General features: G+C 36.3%; 2 protein-coding genes across 2 annotated transcripts in view; one reads left to right on the plus strand and one right to left on the minus strand.

Annotated features, from left to right (window-relative positions):
• FBXL13 (F-box and leucine rich repeat protein 13) overlaps nt 1-25,247 on the minus strand; it is a 98,550-nt gene that overhangs the window by 38,354 nt on the left and 34,949 nt on the right. The window contains exons 10-12 of the mRNA XM_074869907.1: nt 8,969-9,021; nt 4,214-4,314; nt 699-828 (exon numbers count right to left, since the gene is read on the minus strand). Coding sequence (XP_074726008.1) covers nt 699-828; nt 4,214-4,314; nt 8,969-9,021 — 284 coding nt within the window. The remainder of the gene's footprint in view (nt 1-698; nt 829-4,213; nt 4,315-8,968; nt 9,022-25,247) is intronic.
• Nucleotides 657-18,855, plus strand: LRRC17 (leucine rich repeat containing 17). The gene is made up of 4 exons (XM_074869919.1): nt 657-758; nt 12,083-12,957; nt 16,627-16,782; nt 18,005-18,855. Exons 2-4 carry the CDS (start codon nt 12,201-12,203, stop codon nt 18,406-18,408), a joined length of 1,317 nt encoding a protein of 438 aa, XP_074726020.1. The 5' UTR covers nt 657-758; nt 12,083-12,200; the 3' UTR covers nt 18,409-18,855.

A 25,247-nucleotide genomic window follows, 5' to 3' on the forward strand; every position in this document is an offset into this window, starting at 1 on the left:
AGAATCTTCTCAGTGCATAAAGAAATATACATGGCAGTCTTTATTAAAACATTGACAAGCTTTTATTGCCTTACAGTTTGGCACTTCACATTGTTTTTGAAGTATGTTTCAAGATACAGTACATATTTAAAAGTTTCTAAAATAGTACCAGATTCTAAAACTTTGGTTTTCTTTAGATGTTTAGTAGGAAACTAAAATAATCCTAAACATTAACTATTCTTAGATTGCAGTTATAAATATTACTTCAATTTATACATTAAATCATTATAAAATAGTATCAAAAGTTCACTTTTTAATTCATTTCCTTCTCAGGAAATCAAGTGTAAAATTGTACTTTTCCAGTGCAGAGTGGCTTTTATTTTTTTGATATCTGAGTAAAAACTGCATTTTCAAATCTCCTGATTTAAAATCCTAACAAATCATGACATAGAATTAGTCTATTTATGGCTACAAAAAGCAAGTCTCATTATGCAGTAAGTACTAGCTGTTTATAGATCTGACAGTTTGTTGGAAGCAATCCAAACCTATAGTGCTATTATTCCTTAGTAAAATTTAAACAGCTGTAGTCATGTAATTCAAAACCCTGGAAGTCTGCTGCAGTGCTTGTTCTACTTCAGTATACCATGAATGCAGGATGCAGCCAGTCACATAAAGGATTCTCTTCTTCACAGAATGAAAGAAAGACGTGAACTACAAACCTGAATGCAACCTGAAAGGTCCAAATAGATGAGCTTGTGACAGCCTTTTCCAGTGCCCAGGTACAGTAAACCTTTGTCTGTAAACTTTCTGCAGTGAGCTAAACTCAAATACTGTAAATTGGGGAAGCTGCTTTGCAAAAAAAAACAGAGAGCAAATTATTACAAGGGTATGATACAGAATCAAAAAAACATAAAATAACATAGTTGAAGTATTCTGGCAATTACTGTAAAGATGTTTGATATGAAACAGAATTATCTCCTTGCTGAAGTTTGAAAGTCCCTTTCTTCTGCTGTATGTTTTCCTCTGCTCCTTGTATTGCAAATTACTGGGGAATAGCACTATCATACAAGATATCTCACCATCTGAATACAGTATCATTTTAAAGTTATCTCAAATAACTGCAAAAGCATACTTTTTAAATTAACTGGGATTTCTGTGTGCATACTTTGGAAGCTAGTAGACTTTTCAGTGTAAGTTTGCTGGACTGTCTGCCACTGATTTTACAAGCAGTGCCTGCTGGAAATGAAAACTAGAACTCTATCAAAGGACGTTAAAAGAATAAATGTACAGTTAGAACTTAAGTCTCAACTTCTCAATTATTTAGAAAAGTGCTATTAAAAGAATCTGAAAAATTGAAAGAGATACAAAAGGGAATTATCCAAAATGAACATCCAGTGTTAGGTTTTGCTCAGTTCTTTTGGAAAACATTTCTTTACACCAAATGTCAATTAAAAGAAAGCAAACTGTGTAAGTGGAAAATGTTAATCAACAGCACTCTGTAAAAGCAAGAATCTATACTCTGAATATACTTGAGTTTCCATCTGCAGCTTTGGTTTATAACATACTGCAAACTATTCATTTTACTGAACTACGTTTCTAACTGGAATAAATAACAATTGCCACAAGCACCACAAATGAAAGCATGCAGAAAATCAAAACGTAGAATTAGGACCTACTGCTCTGGTAGACATTTAGTTGTAGGGAGATAGTCATGCAGTTCTGCAAGTCAGCAAAAGTAGGCATTTTGAAGAAAGATGGGAACACCCACTGAAGACTGCTTAAGGAGTGGCATACATTTTTGAATTGACTTTATACTTTCAATATAAAGTGAGGAAACATGCTGACTTGAACTGAACACACACAAAAAAGAGATAGGAAGCTGGAAAAAAAAGGTTATTGTGAAAAACAAATAATAGAAAAATATTAAGAAATTAAATGTAAGATTACATTTCATGAAAAAAAAGACACAACTTGCATCAGAACCAGATATTAGAATATAAGGGCATGTGTTTGTGGTGTGGTTTTTTTAAATGGAAACATTTAATTCATATTAAATACAGGAATAAAAGTATCCTTCTTTGTAGAAGCATAAGCCTTTTTGCATTTCAGTGACATATTCCACAGAAATGAGTGGGGAAAAATCAAACTCAGAGAGACTACACTTCCAAACTTGTCTGACAAAAGAGATAATAAATTAGGAGACTGGTTCTTATACTCTGGCAGTTCTGAGTGTTTTTAAACTACATGCTAGTTTTTTACTACAAGGTTGCACAATTTAAGACACAGGGAAGCCTTTCTTACTGCATTTTGAAGAGTATGATCAAAACCTTCCAATAATTTTGAAGAGTCACTGATTTTCTTTACAGGTCATATGACTCATTTTTATGATCTGGGAATTTTAACACATGCCTTCTTCTGCCATTTTTAAAGTGACAGCTTTCTTAAAACTTAAGATTGAGCACACAGACTACTAAAAATCCTTGGTTTGTGTTACAGCTAAATTCTGCAGGAATTCTGTCATATTGGTTTTTCCATTAATTTTGGCATTAATAATCTCAGGATCATTGTTTTAAAGCAATCTGACAAAATCACGTTCTGACATTTATTCCTGACAGACAATATTCCTGTCTACCATATGCAACAGAACTTGTCAGAGAGAAGTTTTAGCTGATGATCTGTGTTGTGTAATATGGAGGTTAAAATGCTCGTATGGAACAGTAGGAGAGAATAAAAAATTACCAAACAGCTTTGAGCACACTCAGCCTACACTTCACTTGTTCCTTGTTCCAATAACAGACATCTGGTATACAATAGCAAACTTCATGTACAGTATTATGAAATGCAATACTGCCACCTCTAAGAACTCTGATTAGTCACCTTGTGGTAACAGGATTTGTGGTGAGCTAATGCTTTTTGAGATGGCATGTGAAATGTTTATGAAATTTGTCTGCTATCAATATCTTCAGAGGACAGCAACTTTTTGTACATCCCCACAGTCTCAGAAACAATGAGCTTTGCTTTTTGTCCAAACATTGTCAATAAAAATGGTGGTACCTTATGGTTTTACATTAGAAGCATCATGTGTGACTGGGAAAATTTCTTACCAGTGAGGTAAAAGTTAACTAAAAATATATTTTGTCAGCAGAGAATTTTTCTTTTTGTTTTAAACATTTTATTGCATTGAAAGCTTCACCTACTCTGGAGAATTCTTTCTTGGGGACATGCTATTTATGCATCAAAACAAATGAACAGTTCTGACTTTTGGTGGCAACAGCACACTCAGGTAACCAGAATAACATATGCTGAGATTACCTATAGAACAGCTGTTCCAAACTTCAACAGAAATATATGGAAATTTTAAAAGACGAAATATCAGCCAGCATGGAGAAAACACACATTAAGAAAAGAATAATGATGAAGAAATGAGTGGTAAGACTGGAGACACTAAATGGAAAACTTTGCCAAAACAAATGTTAGTTATATGAGAATATGGCATTATAGTCTAAGAAAAACAAAATTCAAATGTATTATGTAAATGCCGAAGAAAAACATGTTTCTGGACTTTGTGGGGCTGCTGTTGAAAGGAAGACATTAGTTTTCCTCATAGGAAAGAGAAACAGTGTATAGCTATCTTCAAATCTATATACATCTTTGTGATGGCTGCGATCGTGGACCAGCACGTTTCTTTTCCTTTATGGCAGATTTTAATGCAGCAATTCTACCTACCAGACAGACTCCAAATCTCATGGACAGACACATTTAAAACAGGAATAGCAGACATCTGTAGAAATATAAATTCTCTGCCTTCAGCTCAATGATCTTCCAAATAAGAGTTTGGAATAACTCTTTCTTTTGCAGTTGTCACACAAGGCCTTGGCCCACACAATACACCTATCCACAACCCTCTCTTGCAAAAGAAATTTTTAAGAACATATCTAACTTGCAAACTTCTTGCATCATCATGAGTAACTGGACATGCCCAAGAAATTTTTAGCTAGCATGTTCTTTTAGAAGTTTCTGTAAGACTGTGAAATATACAGGGTAATCTAGCATATACTTTTAATTATACTAAAAAAAGAAAAGAGCTGCTATCTAAGTCAATGGTATGGGGCATTTTTTTCATTTTGTATAGCAGACGGAATCCTGTATATCACTCAGAGTATTTCTACTACATATGCCTCTAAGTTTCCTGCAAGATTAAAACAAATACACTTTTGTATTTGTTTAATTTTACCTTGACAATAGTCGTAGTGTTCCATCAGTAATATCCGTATACGACAGATTTAAATAGAGAAGAGCTCTGCAACCTTCTGATATGAGTCTCATTGATTCATCCTGAATAATAAAAAAAAAAATCCAGAAGTACATTCAAATTATATTTGTATTCATTTATCTCACATTTTTTATGTGGAGTAACAAGGGAAAAAATATGAATAAGTATCTTTAAAACATCATCATAAATTTTATAAATCACGGCCAATTTCTTTGGAAGCCTCAAAGTTTCTACTGAGAGACATGTGATGCCACTGTTACTCACTTGAAGTATGGTAATTTTAACAGTCCAATTCAAGGAAACATTATACACTATACAGACCTACGGAGCACAGGGGACTTTTCACGTGACTGAAGGTTAGCACATGCTTACATATTTTGCTAAACCAAGATTCTTGTTAGCCAACCCTAGTATCTAAAACCACTGGTGAGTTTTCTCCATAAACTCTGGTACACTTCTCTAACCAGTAATATCATTTACAAAATGCTTCCTGTTTAGTTCTACTCTCTAGGTGGAACATTAGGCTTGAGTAATTATAAGGCTTCCATGTTTTATTGACCTGCAAAAGTGGTACTACCTATATTGTTCTATATATCATTCCATTAGAATATAATGGGAACAAATCTCCTAGTATGAAGAAAGTTTCACAATAATATATGTCAATATAATAGAAAAGCAAAAAGTCAGCACTTATACAAAAATATAATAGATGAGTGTGTATCTTTTGCCATGTTGTGGTCACCTTTTCATTATTTCAGTTATTAAGCAAAAGAACTATCAAGGTAGCTGGAAATTCCATACCAATCAACTTTGAGGAGGACAGTTTGTGCTTTTGAAATTCCTGGAACAAAGTTTTTGAGAGAGGTGGTACCAGTAAAAATAGGTGTGTTGACAGAAGATAACCATGAACTGAAGGCACAGGGAGTGGTGAGAAAGCATTGGGGGGATAACATGATGGTGAAAACTCTGAAACCTTCCATGTGAAAGCAGCAGAACCAGGGGTCCATCTCAAGTGAACGCAAACACTTGCACCATGGGAATCAACCAGTAGGGATAAAAGTCCACACACAGATGCAGAGCTATGATTTCATTTGGATTCCAGAGACGCAAAGGGGTAGCACACACAACTGGAAGGCTGCAATTAATGGTTACAGAATATTTAGGAGTGACAACCCAGGAAGGTGAGGACAGGTTGCATTCTATGCAAAGTTATGCCTAAATGCATGGAGCTTTGCATTGGAATGGGTGACAAGTCAGTCAAGAGTTTATTTGTAAGGATTAGAGGCTAGACCTATGAGGATTACATTGTGGTAGGTATCTGCTACAGACTGCTTGGTGAAGAAAAGACAGTAGATGAAACCTTCTTTGGGTAGCTGAAGGAAGCCTTACAATTGCCTATCCTCGTTACTCATGAGAGACTTTAACCACTCTGATATCTGCTGGAAGAACAACATGGCTGGGCACAAACAATCCAAGAGACTTCTAGTGTTGAAGACAATTACTTGATCCAGGTCACTGATGAGTGGTCTACAGAACATGTTCTTCTGGACTTGTTTAGCAAACAAGGAAAAACTGGTCAAGGATGTGAAGAACCAGAGTGACTTTGGTTACTGCAACCATGAAAATGAGGAGTTTAAAATCCTGGGAGAAGAAAATTGGACATATTGTAGAAGACAAAACCTGAATTTGAGAGCTTAACAGGATCTCATGGTAGACAGCCCTGGACGGCAAAGGGGCCCAGGAGAACTGGTTGCTCTTCAAGGCCAACGTACTCAATTACTTTTTTGCCTTAGTTTTTACTGCTAAGGCTTGTCTTAAGGCTTCCCAGGTGCCTGCCAGGAGCCTAGTAGCAGAGTCTGTGGGCATGAAGCAATACCCATGGCAGAAGAAGATAATGTCAGGGAGCACCTGAGGAAATGGGATGAGATGGTATGCATCCAAGAGTACCAAGAAAGCTGCCTCCTGTCACTGAAAGGTCTCACTCATTTTTGAAAGGTCATGGCAATCAGAGGAGATTCCTGATGACTGGAAGATAGGAAATGTCACATCCATTTTCAGGAAATGGAACAAGGAGGATCCAGGAAACTACAGGCCAGTCAGCCTCACCTGAGTCCCTAGGAAGGTTATGCAGCAAATCCTCCTTGAAGTCCTGTCCAAGCACATGAAGGATGAAAAAGTGTCAGTGAACAGCCAGCGTGGATTTACCAAGGGCAAGGTAACACGATAGTTTTCTATGGTGAAATTACTGGATCTATGGATAAGTGGAGAAAAGCGGCTGTTGTGTATCTTGACTTCAGCAAGGCCTTCAACACAGGCCACAGTATCCTTCACAGCCAAATTGGTAAAATAAAGGCTGGATAAGTGGACTTCAAGGTGAGTGAAAATTTGTCTAGACTGCCAGGCCAAAGGGTTGTCACCAATGGTGCTCAGTCCCGTTGTTGGCTTGTGGCAACTGGCATCCCTCAAGGGTCAGTATGGGAGCCATTACTGTTAAATGTCTTTATAAATGGTTTAGATGATAGGAACAGAGTACATGCTCAGCAAATTCACTAATTATTCCAAACTGGGAGGAGTGTCAATACACTGGAGGCTAGAACTGCTATTCAGAGAGATTTAGTCTGGAAAAATGGGCTAATAGAAACCTCAGTTCAACATTTCAACAAAGGAAAATGCAAAATCCTGCATCAGGAATGGGATAACCCCATGCATCAGTACAGTCTAGACACCAGACAGAAAGCAGCTATCAAACACACTGACCTGAGAGTCCTGGTCAATAACAATTTCAACATCAACAGTGTGCCCTTCTGAAAAAGGTGGCCAACTGCATACTAGGCTGTATTGGCAAGAGTGTAATCAGCAAGTCCCTGCTATCCCATGAACCAAGCCCTGGCATCACCTAGGAATGCGCTTGCTGGTACGCACCAAATGTGTATTAGCAAGCATGATAACAACCAAACAGAATGGACAGTTATGAAACAGTGTTTGAGTCTTTACAATTTGGCAAGACCTGGCCCTCTTATTGCCTTTATGCAAGAACCTACAATCAACATGATCCTTAAGAAGCATACAACCTCTGAATATTACACTGTAATTATAATATCATATAGCAAGTATTAGGTTATGTAGCAAGATAATTCTACAGTGTTACTCAAAGAACTTCATAATATAATATAATATAATATAATATAATATAATATAATATAATATAATATAATATAATATAATATAATATAATATAATATATCTTTATCCTTGTAGCTGGTATAGCAAAGAAAATTATATAATCTGTGAAAACAGTGAGAACAAGATATTTGGCAATAAACCTAACATCAACATAGGACAGAGATGAAGATATATGTAAAGCAGAACCAAACCAGAGCATTATCAAATAGAACCTCATGATTCTTCTGCAGCTCTTGCCTCTTTAACTTGACCATCATATGCCATTTTTGTATGAAGTTCATAAGCTGTAGTTTATCTGTGGTAATTTTTAAAACTTTGTGTGTAAATATTGGCATGTTTCTGGGCTAGGCCCTTGGATGTACATTTCACTCCAAAGACAACTAAACTATACCAAATTATTTGTTTATTTACTTAACACTATAAATAGCCTATAAATGGATGTATACATTACATGAATCTATTAAGAACCATAATTTCTAAAAAAAAAATTGATTTTATTTTTAGATTGATTTTATTATTAGAAAAATTTGCACATATCAGTGTCATTTCTAAGAAATTACTAATTAAAGCAGAGTCAAACATTGTTTTTCCATCAGAGAAGAGCAATGCAAAAACATTAAAGAGAATTAATGGAAGCAAGATAAAACTGAAAATGTTAAAGGATAGACAAATACATAATGGTGATTGCATACTTAGACACCTTTCAAACAAAGGCTCTCACAAATATCTAGAAATCTAGTGAGACATTTTTAGAGACCAAGTGTACTACTGAATGAATAAAGGAACTTGAAAACAATATAGAATTATGTCCCTTATGAAGACAGGCTGAGAGAGTTGGGGTTGTTCAGCCTGGAGAAGAGAAGGCTCCGGGGAGACCTTATAGCAGCCTTCTAGGACTTAAAGGGGGCTACAGGAAAGATGGGGCAAGACATTTTATCAAGGAGTGTAGTGGTAGGATGACGGGTAACAGTTTTAAACTGAAAGAGGGTAGATTTAGATTGGCTATAAGGAGGAAATTCTTTCCTGTGAGGGTGATGAGACACTGGCACAGGTTGCCCAGAGAAGCTGTGGCTGCCCCCTCCCTGTCAGTGTTCAAGGCCAGGCTGGACGGGGCTTTGAGCAACCTGGTCTAGTGGAAGGTGTCCCTGCCCATGGCAGGGAGGTTGGAACTAGATGATCTTTAAGATCGCTTCCAACCCAAACCATGTATGATTCTATGATTAAAAAGTATTGTTGTTGACAAATCCAAACTTAAAAAAAACAGAAAAAACTTCACCCCAGACTGGTGAAGTTTTGAAGCCCATTTATTAAAATTAATTGAGATTGATATATAATGTTGCCCTGGCACTGTACAAAACAAATTAGAACTTCACTGAGTATCTCTGAATCCTAGTCAACTCTGTTTTCAAAGTATTTAAGAACACAAGTCTCTACTTTTATCAGCAATATTGCGTACCCAAATAACAACATCACTTTTAAAAAATCTTCCTTCTTGGTATAAATTAGATTGTGGGAAAAGTCTGTAGCACTTACATTTAATCCCTGGCATTCAGAGAGATTTAAGTCTTGCAAATTCTTACATTCACCTAAAAATAAAAAAAAAAAAATCATATTAAAGATGATCAGTTCAAATTTTCAATGTACAACACAAACATAAGAATTCCTATTACAGATTCTGTCTATCTAGGCCAATATCCTCCCTGAAACCATGGCCACAGCAGATTACTGAGAAGAAAGTACAAAAAAACAAAATTAGAATACAAAGTTGGAGTAAGCTGTCCTGAGGAAATGTCTCTTCTTACGCTCCATCAACTAATGGCTGGCTTAGGAATCAAGCTGTTTTCAGTTTTATGTTACCAAAGGACCAGAAAGCTACCTAATTAAGCAATTTGGTGTTAGGAAATGCCAGAATTCAATTTTCCACGTAGCTTTATCTGTCCCTCCCACCCATATATTATGACACTAGTATCTAATTACATACATGAACAATTTTTTCCCTCTGAAAGTAGAGGTGCAGCAATCAGACCAATTGTAGGAAAAGCCCTGCTTATCTTCTGCAGGTATGGAATTTCAGAGAATTTAGCTGCCTGAGACAATATCTTCTGTGTGCTTATAATTTATTATTTTTAGAAACTCCTGTTTTGCAGAGATTGTTGCAATTCTAACAAAATAATGAAAGATATATGTCTGACACTAGAAACAACACTTACACATCCCCTCAGCCAGCATTCTGCCAAATTTGGAGTCTATCCTCCAAGGCAGAGTTGTAAAAGCTCCTCTTAAACATAGTAATACTATTTGCCTTAACCTAATCTTCAAAAATAACTGATCCGTCTAAACTGAAATGAAAAAAATAGGCCTGATACAGATACCTAATATGGAAAATGCAGTATGAAAGGTTTATAGAGTTAAAAGAAATACATTTTTAACTCTTTAAAAACACATTTTCACATTGAAAGCCAAATACATGTTTTCAATTGCAGTCAAGCATTAGTACAAAATAGATCTGTATATTCTTTTCTACGGGGACAGTAACTTCACTGATATCCCGTAAAACTCGATGCGTTTTTGAAGAGTAGGACAATACTGAGAGAGATTGTACAACTCAAAAGAACCTAACCAATTAAAATCATCCTTGAGGCTGCTAAGCCACAAAAATGACATAGCTCTTACACGTTTTTAGCTCTAGCACTAAATGAGACATAGTTATAATTTTACATGTGAACCTATACATGCTACGGAAAACAGCTGCTCATTTTGGTATTATAGCTGAGTATAATTTAGTTAGCAGATAGAATGTAATACTAGTAAAAAATTTCAGTTGAGACCCAGGAGATGGAAAGGAAGAGGAAAGAATATTTCCATAATTATTTATTACCTTTCCTCCCCCAAATTCTGCTTTTTCTGTTTCTGAGCTCTGCTGGATAGAATGAGCTATCACATTACCAGAATGGTGAACAGTTCAAAACAACACAGAGGACGCCAGTTATGATTCAAGTTATTAAAACACATGATCAATTTACAGTGACTAGCATATAGCTGCCAAAAAGTAATGAATAAAATTTCATTTTTCATGTAAGGGATAAAGTCGTCAATGCAAACACTCATTCACACTGTGAACTAACAGTATCTGAATGCAGATAGACAACTGGAAACTACAGGAATAAAATGGAGAACCAATCAGTGGGTTTTCAAAGGTAATATTAACAACTAGCCACTAGCCACATGGATTAGAGGGATGCAGTAGCATGCATAGACAGGACTGCTCCATCTGTCTAATGAGTAAAATCTGCACAAATACTGAGAACACCCTACAGCTGGGATGTGGTTTAAACTGATCTACCACTTTGTTTAAAAAGGAAAAAATTCTTTGCTTTCAAAAGAATTTTACCTGGTATTAGTTGATTTATTGCACCACCTTTCCTCTAGATAAAAATAAGTTTTTGGAGCCCAAAACAACAGTGTTTTAGAAACAGAACATCTGTGAAATCATCTGCACTCAAGACTGGGATTCAATACCTTCCCAGTTGCTAAGGTCAAAAAGGACTGAGCATAATGCAAAGATGTCCACAGTCATAGAGAAAAAAGTAACTAAGTAGTTAAGCCAAAGAGCAAAGAATTAAAAAAAAGTTTCAGAAGGAATGATACTGACTAGCAAAAGTATGAAATTTGTGAGATGGAAAAAAGTTTGAAAACACAAAAACCTGAGGCGTTCTAAGGAAACAACCTTGTGGCCAAACTTCACTGAAAATGAAGGAAAAGTACATTCACAGGAGTACATGCACAGGAGTACATTCAGGAGTACAACTCAGGAGGGAACACAGGCCAAACAATTACTGAAAATACTGAGGCAATTTTGGACATGGTTGCGGGGAGCAGTCCTTGTCTTCCCCTAATAACAATTCCTAATGATTGTGTTTGGCTTTCTTGGAAAGGCAAAAGCTCCTGGCTTACCCCTCTGTACTCTCCCTCTTCAAGTGGCCAGACCAGTTTGAAGCAGGCCATGGCCAGGACCTGCACGTTCTCTTTGCACTCCGCCTACGCTCAGATGACATATAGCCTCATAGGCTCTTGCAAAATACTAATTTTGGGTCCTTCTCAGAGCAGTCCAGCCAACATTGTCTACCTGACATGGGCCATGAGAGACACTTGGTAGTAGCAGGGCTAGTTATAAATTGGGGCTCAACCTGAAAACAAGTCCACACTTGAGCACAGTCTAAAACTGGGGGTTTCATAGGCACTGGATGACTTTCCCTGGTCTGGGTCTGTACGTGTTCCAGTGGGCCAACACCCAGAAAGCTAGAAAATACCAGCTTCAAGATCCTCTTTCAAGCTCATCTTCCAAGATGAACTTAAATACAAAGAAGATTCAGCCTCATGCCATTCTACTGAATACATAAGAACCTTCTAACAAAGATCAGTTAGAAATTGGTCCATATAGCTTCCCATGTTTAATCAAAATGAATGACAGTAGACCAGAGACAGTAAAAATGACCAAAAAAATAGGACATTAAATCTTCAAAGTATTTGTGAAGCTCCAAGTAGTGTGATGATTGAGTTCTTGACTGAATGCTGCATATTATGTACAAGCCTCCATGAAAATGACTGTTTCATCTGTTCTAATGTTTTACTTTTCTTCCAACACAGGGATCCCACATACCCCAGCTGTGCCTCCTCAGATCTGTGCAACACTGATTAAGACTATCCAAAAATTTCAACTGTTTCAGCTGTCACAGAAAGTAACTGGGGCCAGCTGAATGTCAGGATGCAAGTAGTTACTATTATACTACTATTTCTTCTTTGTAAAGCATCTGACTGTAGGAAGACAAGGAATAGGAGTCTGAGAAACAATGGAAGGGAAAACATCTTAAGGAAAGCATCTAGCACTGTTAAGCGCAATGCCCGAGGCCTACCATGTGACATATACACTTATCTTCACGAGAAATACCTAGATTGTCAGGAAAGAAAATTGATTTTTGTGGCACCTGATTGGCCAGAGGATTTAAAACACATGCTGCTAGCAAGAAACAGGATTCGTAAATTGAAGAATAATATGTTTTCCAAGTACAAAGTACTAAAAAGTCTGGATTTACAACAGAATGACATATCAAAAATTGAAAGTGAGGCTTTTTTTGGTTTGAATAAACTTACTACACTCTTACTTCAGCATAACCAAATCAAGAGTTTATCTGAGGAGATTTTTATTTATATGCCCAGTCTAAACTACCTACGTCTTTATGATAATCCCTGGCATTGCAACTGTGAACTAGAAGCTCTTGTTACAATGCTACAGGTCCCAACAAACAGGAATTTGGGAAATTATGCCAAGTGTGTGCACCCAATAGAACTGAAAAATCAAAAGCTAAAGCAGATAAAAGCTGAACAGCTATGTAGTGAAGAGGACAGGCAGGACCCCCAAAACATAAAACGAGAGAAGCCTGAAGCTGTCAAACCAGAATTTGATTCCTCTTTTTGCCACATGTATGTGTTTCCTGTACCAACTCTGAACTGCAAAAGAAAAGGTTTGTATCTGTCCTTATAACTGAATTAATTATTTTAGTATCCTTGCTCCCTTACTACATTTATTCACATATTATTTACAGCAAATTAATATAGGACTAGTATTCACTTTACTTACTTTAACTAATAGTGTTGATTGTTTTTCTCTCATAACTACAAGCAAGAAGCAGGAATTCCTTCTGCATTTTACTTCTACTCTGCAGCCCCAATTCCACAGATATTCTTTAGTGCTCTGGTATAAGATATCCAACAAAAATCAACAGGAATAAAATTAAGCACATACTTAAGTTACTGAAGGACCAGCACCTCACTAGTCCTATTTTACAACTATAAATATACTAATCAGTCAAATTACAGCTGTGCTAAAATTGTACTGATAGAGAAAAGCACAGAGTGTCTTTTCTTCTTTCCAGTGTACAAACAGGTAGCAACAAAGATAGCAACAACTTTGGCAGAAGCAAGCTGTGAAGCAGGACTGGAGCAGCCAGCTGTGCTTACAATGCCCAAAGGAACCTGACTGCAAAGGAGAGCCATTGCATCCTCTCATTTTCTGTGCAAGATTTCTTCTACGTATGCTTTTGTTCATAAAGAAATACCTCCTCTGTGTTCTTCCTCCCAGCATCCAGCAAACATTTCAAAGTTGAAGGGCTTCAAGAAATGTTTTCAGACACTTGGATCCATTCCATTCCTAAATCCTTCTCAGGCTTCTAAAAGCCACAGTTAAGCCTTAAGGGCAAACCAGCTGGGGCATATATCAACACAAAAGTGCACATTTATTCGTACTTTATATTTCCCATATTTTATCCCATGATGAAACAAAGCAAACAACAAAAGAATTCAGAAGAGAGTCATTCTTTAACATTACAAATCTGAAATAAAAAACATTACTAGAAGTAGCCAAAATTGGGAGGATTTTTTCCCAACGTTTGTGAAGCATAGCCTGCAATACAGGATCACTGCAGGATGTTTTGCCCACTTGTATCTTGCAGTGTATTTGCTAAACTTGTTTGCTTTAACAGTGACTTAAATTTATGTAACAACACTTGTGTGCCCTTATTCTTAGACATTGATGCCAGAGACAAGCTCAGAAGTCAGTATAAGGAGACAATACCTAAATACAAAGAATTAATGATTTCAGTATTTGATTACATGGTTTATCTACTATGTATGTCATAAAAAATGGCTCACATTTTTACTTTTTTCTACCCTGTTAAATTCTTTTCTTCTTTCTCTGGCTCACTTTTCCCTTTGTTTTACCATGCAGCTACTACATCCTTTTTATTAATGATTTATGCTTTTTTACTGGTTAACATTCATTAATTTCTTAATATTCACTAACGTTACCTTTCCTTGTAGATAGGATCTTAATTATTAGATTACAGATCACAGTCTTAATTATCCTTCACAGGATCTTAATTATATCATCATTACCTTATGTCTCCAGTAAACCGTGCTACTGAACAAAAACCAGGCATATATAAGAGAAGACTTTCCAGCTCTCTCCATTTAGTGGTATCAAAGAGAGAGCTGAATACATGAATATACTAAAAAACTTTTGGCAAGAATAGTGTTACTTTTTTCTCTAAGTTCATAGAAACATTCCATGTGGTCTGCTCTTCATATGAGTTTCACAGGCTTTTACGCTCTTTTAAAAAAATGGTTTGCTGAAATAAAGTCACTTCAACCTCTACATGAGTGTACTAGAGGGTACAGGGACTCCCTCCTTCAGGTCAAGAACTAAGGATATCAGTTCAGGACTTCCTGAATGTCTAGCATGGACACATTGAGTATGTTCAATATTATTTAGGAAGTATCAGATCTACTGTGCATATGCTTGACAGCTGGATGCAGATATGCCATGGACATTTGGGATTTCTGAACATATGGTAATCTTTGATGAAAGCATTGTACTTACTGTATTTGCATATGATTACTGTGCAGCAGATGCACAATTTCATTGGAATTTTCATCAGAAATAGGAGTATGCACCCAAAATCCTGGGAAAACCCACATGGACAAGGTTTCAAAGTAGAAAAAAACGTGGATCAGTTGCCAAACCAGTAAGAGGACATGAAAAGCTGCAATCCATTATTCCTTTACAGTCGAGGGGATGGAGTGACAAGCAGTATACCAGCACTATGTATCTCTAAGGATATATGACAAGTCAGCAGCTTTCAGTTAATGTCAGAAAGCCCATGAAAGAAACATCTTAAAACATACATATAACCATGTGTATGTTCTCCTTTTTTGAAGAACTTGCTATTTATATCTCATCAGACCAGTGATACGCCAGATCTTTCAGTACTTCAGAATGAAAATACCCTATGTCCTTGATTCTGTTTTACCAAAAAAAGCAACAAAAGCTGGATGCAAAAGTAACTTTTTTGTTTTTCTGCAAAAGAATTTGTATTTGCAAGAGCAGTTGAAAAAAATCTGCTTTCTAGGACTGCCAAACTCTCCAAGTCTCTAAATTCAAGCATTATTTGCATTCATTTGGTGATAAATAGGCCCTGAAACTTTGACATCTGCACAAGCAGGAAGCACTCCAACCAGAGCGGGCTGGAGTAGTTATAATATTTATGTACTTATAATACCAAAGCTCTGCTCAAAATCAGATATAAGGCAGGAAGACTCTGATATGTTGCTTTAGTCTTGAGAATATCTGATGCAGTAGACGTCTTCAGAACTTCAGAAGAACACTGACAACACAGATTTCAGCACAGATCTGGAAACTACTTGCTTTCATTCAAAGATGGTGAAATAAGAGATACCACTCATTTTCTTGTAAAAACAGCCCAGGATTAGAACATTCATTGAGTAAACATAATCCTGGAGATTAGTTTTATTAACAGTATCCTGAGAGGATTCAAACCACAGTTTGCACTTCTTAAGAATGTGCCCTTACTACTGGACAAGAAGCTATTCTTTCTATAACTCTTTTGCAAGGAACACTGTAAGGTATGTACACAGATGACTGAGAGATGCTTGGCTACTTTGGTAATGCCAGTGACACAATTAGGATAAAGAAATAGATAGACAGAATGACACTATGCTGCCCGGACATATAATAACTGTAAGTATTGTAACAAATATAAAGTTTTAAATATTACTAAAACACTACATAACTGTAACTACAGAACTATATACATATTACTATAAATACTGTAACAACTAGCATTTTTATTGCTGATAAAACTTAGAACATTTTACCTTCTGGCAACAAAGGATGTAAGACAGAACACTATAATTTAATTATGGAAGATGTTCACATACCAATGAACATTTTTTTATATAGATAGTCTGGTTTTATTTTGTTAAATGATCAAGCCCTTCACACATACTTTTTATTAGTACAGTACTTTCACTACCTACCCTATCCCTATGCACATAAATAGTACAGTTCTATTAAAATAAACATACGAACACAGAAAGAGGCTTTACTATAAGCACTAACGAAGAGCAATTTTCACATGGAATGTAAAGATACAGGTGAACAAAGCAATGAAATTCAGAAGTTGAAAAAACATGTTGACACTGGTAGTGGGGATAAAGGGAAAGAAAACAAGAAACAATGCTAGACTGACCAAACTCTGTGTGGTATGCAACTGTAATACCTAAGCAATAAGAATAATCTAAAGCTGACATGAGTTATGTCTTTTTCATTTTTTAAGATTTAAAGAAAGTTCCAGGTAACATACCTCCAGATATAGTTAAACTTGATTTGTCCAACAACAAAATTAGACAACTACGAGCCAAAGAGTTTGAAGATGTCAGTGAACTGAAGATATTAAATCTAAACAGTAATGGAATAGCTTACATTGATCCTGGTAAGAACAATTTTAAATATTCTTTCAAAAGTGATTTGTGTTTTATTAATTATAAACTTTGATAATTTCTCTATCAGATATAAATGTAGGGGGAAAAAAGATTTAAAAATCGAGAAGTTGGTGCAAATTTTACCTTTGTACCACTCAATTCAGAGTAAAGGTTTGCACTGAAATATATTCATCTAGGAAGTCGACAAGGAGAGACTGATTTCAGCTGCCCTTTCTTAATACTAAATCAACTAAGTGCAAAAATTTAATTCTGCAGACTGAAGGGTAATCATTTCCTAAAATGTTAAATAGTTGAATGATTTTTTAAATATCTTTGCCAAATATAGGAAAACTTGTCATATAACGAGGCTGCTTTTAAATTATATTGGACAATAAAGTAACAGACAAAGCACAAGGATTTAAACTCTTTTGGGTTAAAAATCACTACATATAATTGCTCTTAAGTTATATATTATTAGAACTCAAGTGGCCTTGTTGGCAATTTCCTTATCACCTATGTGTATTCAGTTTTTAATTATGAAAGCAGACACAAGAAAAGAGAGATAGAAAGTATGAAGCAAAAAGAGCCTTCTCTAGTAGTATTTTGGAAGTTAAACAGTAAAGTAGCAATATCAGTAAAATGGTACTTCTGAGATTTAACATTACACAGTCAATTTAAGACTTCTGCCATGAAAAGAAACAGTATACTTGCAAAAAGTATGAACTACTCTCTGAAATGTGACTCAGAAGCATTATCATGAAGCTCCATGTTTATTATGTTCCATATTTTAAAATATTAATTTAAAGGTTCTATACACACACACACACAAATACATACACACAAAAACTACTAGCCCTGAACATTGTCCAATACATAATCAATTTCCATATTTCTACTTCCATATCAGAGCGATAACAGTAGAATTCTATGAGCAAATTAAGCATTTGTTCACCTTCACTGTCCCTATTCTACACTCATGCATGCTCATTAGGTGTTTTATAACTTTACCAGCAGTACAACTCCCCTAGTGTCAATCTGTTTATACCAATATGTCACTTCTTAAGGCACAAGCCATATTTTAAAGTCCACTGTTTGAAAATTCTTTTTTGTAGCCTTTAGCCAAAAAATTTTAATACATGTATAATTATGAAAATGTTTTTCCTGCTGCAGATATGCATGTTTTTCTCTAACTTATCTTTATAAGGTACCAATAACTATTTTTCTATTGACTAGCTGCTTTCTCAGGCCTCAATAACTTAGAGGAGCTGGATCTATCAAACAACAGCTTGCAGAATTTTGAATATGGAGTACTGGAAGATCTTTACTTTCTGAAAATACTGTGGCTGAGAGAGAACCCTTGGAGATGTGACTACAACATTCATTATCTTTTCTACTGGTTGAAGCATCACTACAATGTTCACTACAACGGCCTAGAATGCAAAATGCCTGAGGAATACAAAGGATGGTCTGTTGGAAAATACGTTCGAAGTTATTACGAGGAGTGCCCAAAAGACAAGCTGCCCATTTATCCAGAAACTTTTGATCTGGACAAAGATGATGAGGAATGGGAACGACACAAAGAACAATCAGTTCAAACAGTAAAGAAGCATGGTGTAATTGTCACTGTGATAGGCTAATAAGTGAATCCTTTTTTTTTTTTTTTTTAGTACATTCAAATATTTGATACTCTGACAAATTAAAACATGCTGTTTACATTTTTTGTTAATTATACTGATTGTTTGTAGGACTATCTGGCTACAAAGATATCTGTTTATTGCAGTGAATAATTACAGAATGACATTAGTTATACAGCATCCTTCATCAAGTAATAATAGTCTCTGACAATTTGTTCTGGACATTCTTGTGAAATATTTTGGCAAATATTTGAAACTATACAGTAGAAATAGATAGACACAAATGTACATAATGTGGTGAGGAGAAGCTGTCTTATGTATGAACACAGCTGCTTATGTGTTGAGACAGAACTTGCTGCAGGATTGTGACCAAGAAACATTTTTCTTGAATGTATTGACAGTTCTTTGTATCTATCAGTTTCCTGAAATATTCCCAGAAAACACTTCTAAGATTTTTGTATCAGTTTCCTGTTGTTTTATTATATATAAAAAATCAAACTGAAGACTAACCTTAAATACAGTTCTAGAAAAACAGGAATTGAAGTTGTTATACTGATTAGGATTCAAACCCAGAAGCTGGGCTCTATTTGCTGATTTACCAGTGTTCCTGCTCAGTCTTGAGTGAATAACTCAGCCTCTGCCTCCTCCGTACCTGAGCTACCTGAAACCATGAGTAGCCAAGACATGGTTGGTTCCCGAGATCCAGCTCCACATGCTCATATTTGCCTTGTTTGGTTTTTGCAATAGGCGGAGCTGAAGTCTTTCTAAGAAGCACTTTAGGTTGTTGTGGCAGTTTGAGACAGATTACATGACATCACTTCTAGGTGAAGAGGACCACATGAAGGCTGCTGTGGTCTGCATCCAACACGCCAGTGCCCAGACAAACTGAAGGTAAGTAAGCTTTTGAGTGCTCACTAAAAGTGTGACACCTTCTCAACATTCACCCTTCACCCAGCTCATTTGTAAAATGCACATTATAGCACCTCCTTATCACACAACTGTCTGTGTGAATATACATTCATTAAAAACTGTGATTATTCAAATACTATGGTAACAGAGCTGTACAAATGCCCCAGCTAAGCAGACAGTATCTCTAAAGACAAAATTCCTTGCAACATAATATACTGGCTAAAAGCTGTTTTTACTGTATGACTATTCTTAGCTTTTACATAATAGGTTTTTTTAAATTTTTGCCTCAGTTACTATTGAACTAGCAGACCTAGTGCATCTTAAAAACAGATATAGTAAACCCTTTTTTACACATGGAAAGGACAAGTAACTCCCCAAGCTCACATGGTGGAGACGTAGGAGACACTGAGTTAAAATTTCACTATTCCCAGCTCAAGCCCTAAACCAATCTCCTGCTCTTAGATCAGTAAGAAATACATCAGTGCACGATAGATATTCAGAGCCAAAACTTCAAATATCTATTGGCTATCATGGAAGAAGTTCTGGAACACTCCACGGAGAAAATTATCTCTTTTAATGATCTGCACATAATTACGGTGTTTGTGGTTTCCTCTGGTGCTTCAGCCACAAGCCCAAAAGGTCAACATTTTGTTTCAGAAGTGCAATACAAAGCACTCAGTGCTTTTATGCTAACATGAAATAAAAGAACAACATAAAGGAAAAATTCAGAAATTATTAAGGGTGGTAGGAACGCCAAAGAATCCTTAGGCAAACACATCGTATTATTAACTGCATTCCTTCATGTCCTCCATTATTCAGATTATTAATATATTTAATGGTGCTTTACTGATAAACTGAATAATTTAATCATTTCTTCTGCAGCATATTTTAAAAACTTCATAGCAACAGATACAACAGTATCTAACTCATCCCTGCTCCTGGGAATCTCTTAAGCATTATCTTAATTATTAAAGGTTAATCCTGATAAAATGGAACACAGATGAAAATTCCATTTGGCCAGTAATATTCACTAAATGGGGCATTTTCTAGAAACTTAAAAGTGCTAAAAGAAAAAAAAATCTGTCATAAGTAGTAGCCAGTATTAAGTGAAGAACTCCTCCTCTCAAATTCTGGAGGATTATTTCAGTACAGAATGGAACTACTGGGAATGATTGAAAAGGACAGACAATGGAACCACAGCAGAACATCTGTTATAGGCAGCAGAGCCAATGGAAAAAGCTGAGTAGGAAAAAATGAATTTATAAATCATGTTAAGTTAATTTCTGCAAAGAATCAGTGTTAAGGAAAAAAGACTAGCTTGAGGTAGGCTAAAGTTTGGGTAGAAAAGGCAATCCAGGAAAGGAATATAGGATAAAATCTGGGTACAAGGTCTCTGATCTCTCTGGTCAACAGAAGGTTACCAGTTGGAAAAGCAGTCGAATAAGACTGAGGACCACAAGCAGTGGCCTAATTGTTGTAAATAACAAGTTCAAAGGCCCTGGGGATTCCTAAACAGACCACAAAATGTCCCTCTTAGGACCAAGGCTAGAAGCTGGGGGTCGCAGTGGCCATTGTTCAGTAGAAGCCAAAGTTAGGGGTGGGGGGCGGTGTGGTTGTGTGATCATTCAGGCTCTCAAATAGTGGCACCAGAAAGTGCTGCATCTGCTGAAGGTTCAAGGGGGGTGATGAGCTGAACATGCTGCCTATATCTAACAGCACAAGATGTTTGGCAACAGCTATTAAGTGTGAAATATGTAAGTGAGGGACATATCAACAAGGATGCTTTAGAGGAACATGGTTAAACAACTACCCTGCAAATAAAGCTTTCAGTGTGAACTTGTGAAATCAGTGTCATCTCAGAAGCTCCATGAAAGAAACACTTGTGCAATAACACCAAAATAAAATTTAATACTTAAGAGCAGATCTGTCTAGACCTCTGAGAACCAACAAGTGAAAAGACTTCTAGCAGTCAAGAGAAGAATGAACTGAAGTTTTGCATTCTGGAATTGTCCTTGCTTCTATTTTCCCTAGATGGCCTCTGGAGCTTTCAATGAGTAGCTAGAAGTTTTATTCTTTTAACTTCAATGCACTATGATTTTATTCCTTACTGTCTAAAGCTATTGCATATTTCAGTTTTTGCAATGGTACTGGAGAATTGTTATAAAATAGATATAGGAGTATTCAAGTGGCAGTTTAGTTTCCTATAATTAAAGAGGTGGGGGGAAAGCCCTCCTTGGAAAACTAGCTGGAACCCATTAGGATTTTCTGCATGTTGGCATTTTCAGACATCCATACTGAGCGTGTAGCAGAATAGACAGTAACTGCAATTGCAAATAATATAAGACCACAAGAATGGAAATACTAGATTCGGGCAAGGGTAACATAGGCTAGTATGTTATGACAGTGTCTAGTAGCAAATTCCTTGAGAAAAGGCCGCATTAACAGGAAAAGCATGTAGGAACTATGAAGATAGGATAGGAGGCAGACCAAGGAAAAAGACAAAAATATATTTGAAAAACATACATATGGGGGAAACAACTAACAGTTAATAAAACCTTCAGCATTACAGGGTTAATTGCTATTTCTCTAAGCTTCTCTGAAATGTACTGTAAACTAAAGTACACTCTCCATGAAACACCACAGCCACAAACCACAATTTAATGCTGACATTTCTTTGTTTCTGTACTATTTAATCCCAAAAGTTCCAGAAGCATTTCCATGTCTAAAAGAAAATCATGGGCTTTCCTCTTCCTTTATATGCTATTTAAGTCCTTTCTTTCAGTAATTTCTCTCTTGATTCCCCTTCTTTCTCTGTCCATATCCAGGAAGTAATTGCATGGCAGTGCACTGTCTTGCTGACGTGCAGTGTATATACTAGGAGGGCCAGCTTAAGGGATAAACTACAGTACTCCATCGAAGCAGTGCCCCTCCCTCTACACAGCACACATGAAACACAGAAAAGATTATTTTGCACCATGTTTTGCCATGACAGGGTGTAGGGAAAACGGACGGGTCTGTCAATACTGTGACCGCTACCGGGAATAAAAAACTTCAAAAGCTTCTGAGGAAATTTTAGCTCCTGCACTATGAATATGAATGACAGCTTTTAAATGCAGTTCCCAGTCACACATGAAAGTCAAATGATTTTCGAAGATCACTGAGTGGGTGGAGTAATACCACAAACAGCTGAGCTGTAATCCACGCATCTCATATACTCATTTTTCTTTGGCACAATAACACATTAATTCGCCAAAAACAGTCTGAGCTGGAATTGTATAACACTCATATGCAGATATTAAACAATGACTACTATTTCATGCATATACCACATACCAAAGTTACAGTACATAAAAATAATTTTTAAACATTGCAGCTAATTAATTTACAAAAAATTATCAACATGATTAGCCAGCCAAACAGACCTAAACCCCAGTTAATATCATTACTGTTTTACCATTAACAATAAAACCATGTTGCCAAAATCTGTGTAAGTCTGGACTTATTTGGAAACATGAGGTCAGAACTGTAGCTCAGGGAAGTTCAAATGGAAAGGTTCATCACATCTGTAGCCTATAACTGAACAGACAGTTCAACGCAGTTTGTTAACTGAAGAAACGTCAAAGGAAGAGAATTTCAATATGATTTTCAATCACCAAAAAAAGATAGAAAAATAATTTTGCAGCAATTTTAAACTATCTACAAGACCTTCAAGAGAATGGCACAAGTAGGCTGTATGATCAATGAGTTTTAACAGAAATAACATGTTATTAATCTAAATAGCAACAGTACACTGATATAAAGACGTTTCACTCTTAAAAAGAACTTCAAAGGGTATCTTCAAAGTCAGAAGAAACAGCTTTATAAATCACTGTTTTCTAAAAGTCCCTGTGGACCAGTTTAAAATTAATAGCACCGGGTAGACATAAACGGACATAATCTTTAATATTGAGCCTACAGAAAATATAAATTATCAACAAAAATGGAAAATACATACTTTGTACACAATTGAATTTAGTATCTTTGATATGTAAGATAAATGGAAATGGATGGCAATGAACTTACTGATATTCCAACTGATATAACCAACATACTGATACTTTTAAGTTAAATTATTTTAACTAAATACGAATCAATTAAAAACTGTGATAGAAAAGACAGCGTGTATAGAGAATTTAATTCTATTGCAACTGTTCTTTACATGTTTTTAGCTTTAAACACTATAAACATTACTATGGTTTTAGTTTTGAACTCAAATACATAAGGAAAACAAAATCAAAAAAGTATTTAACATTTCTAAGTACAATGGAGACAACGTGGCTGTGTATGATTTATTTTGGCTTGCTTTCTTTATTAGCTGCCAAAGTTCATGGCAATATTAAATTAAATTGCTTCACTAAACAACTTGCAAGCTGATACCATTAAGAACGTTATTTTATCCTGTGATTTAAAAGCCAAGACCATGATCAAATATACTTTTTATTCTTGGCCAGTTGTTCTTTTCCGTCACCACTCTAGAGAGTAAATTGTTCTCACTGATAATTACACAGTCACTTTCTAAAACAAAACACACTGAAATTGTTACAGACTGCATCAACAATTTCAATCATGTATTATCTAATTAAGTAATAAATGCATTATAGTCTCAAAACATAAAAATACACTTTTTATTTGAAAAAGAGAAACATTTTCCTTTTCTTTTTTATGCATTTGCATTCAATTAAAGTGTAGGCTAGGAAAGAGTCAATCAGTAACATTCTCCTGCTTGAGAAATACTGAAATAAAGCTGTGCCAGGAATCAAAAACTTCTCTTGGGATCTTGTCTAGTTGTAGCAGAAGAGTTTTTTCTCATGAAAACACTACCAAGATGTTTTAACACTCTTCATGATAAAATGGCTGAATAGCAGTTAGGATGCAGGTAATTCCTAACAAATCAAGTATACTTTCACAGCTAGCACTGAACCTCTAACACTGATCATAAATGCTTTTATTTTTCCTGACCACTTCACTGCTTAGTGGAGCATACAACGGCACTGAGAAAAAGATTACTGACCTGAAACTACTGCAAAATGCTGTCACGAAGGGAATTAACCTCTGATCACATGGTCACGTGTACTTCCACATATATTATCAGTGCTTTTCTACATCCAGAGGGGCTCTGTTTTGGCAGTAGAATGAAGTACCTATTATTTGTGCTAAATCTTGAACACCACATTGATATCTTGGACCATGCTTGGATTCTATTTTTTGTGTGTGTGCGTCTGTGAGCCTCTTGTTGGAGGCCAGTAACTAGCGGTATACCCCAGACGTCAATAGTGGGTCCAGTCCTGTTTAACACCTTCACTAATGATCTGGATGATGAGATAGAGTGTACCCTCAGCAAGTTTGCAGATGACACCAAAGTGGGAGCCATGGCTGATGCACCAGAGGGTTGTGCTGCCATCCAGAAGGACCTTGACGGGCTGGAGAAATGGGCTTGCAGGAACCCCATGAAGTTCAACAAGGGGAAGTGCAAAATTCTGTCCATGGGGAGGAACAACCCCAGGCACCAGTACATGCTGGGGGCAGCCCAGCTGGAAAGCAGCTTGGCAGAAAAGGACCTGGGGTTCCTGGTGGACACCAGGTTGAACATGAGCCAGCAACATGCCCATGCCACAAAGAAGGCAGATCGTATCCTGGGCTGCATTAGGAGGAGTGTTGCCAGGAGGTCAAGGGAGGTGATCTTTTCCCTCTACTCAGCACTGGTGAGGCCACACCTGGAGTACTGTGTCCAGTTCTTGGCTCCCCAGTACAAGAGAGACATGGACATGCTAGAGAGAGTCCAACAAAGGGCAAAAAGATTATTAAGGGACTGGAGCATATTTCCTGTAAGAAAAGGCTGAGAGAGCTGCAACTGATCAGCTGGAGAAGGCTCAGGGTGTTCTTACCAAGGTATA

This window comes from Strix uralensis, chromosome 5 (assembly GCF_047716275.1).
Source record: "Strix uralensis isolate ZFMK-TIS-50842 chromosome 5, bStrUra1, whole genome shotgun sequence".
Taxonomy (NCBI): domain Eukaryota; kingdom Metazoa; phylum Chordata; class Aves; order Strigiformes; family Strigidae; genus Strix; species Strix uralensis.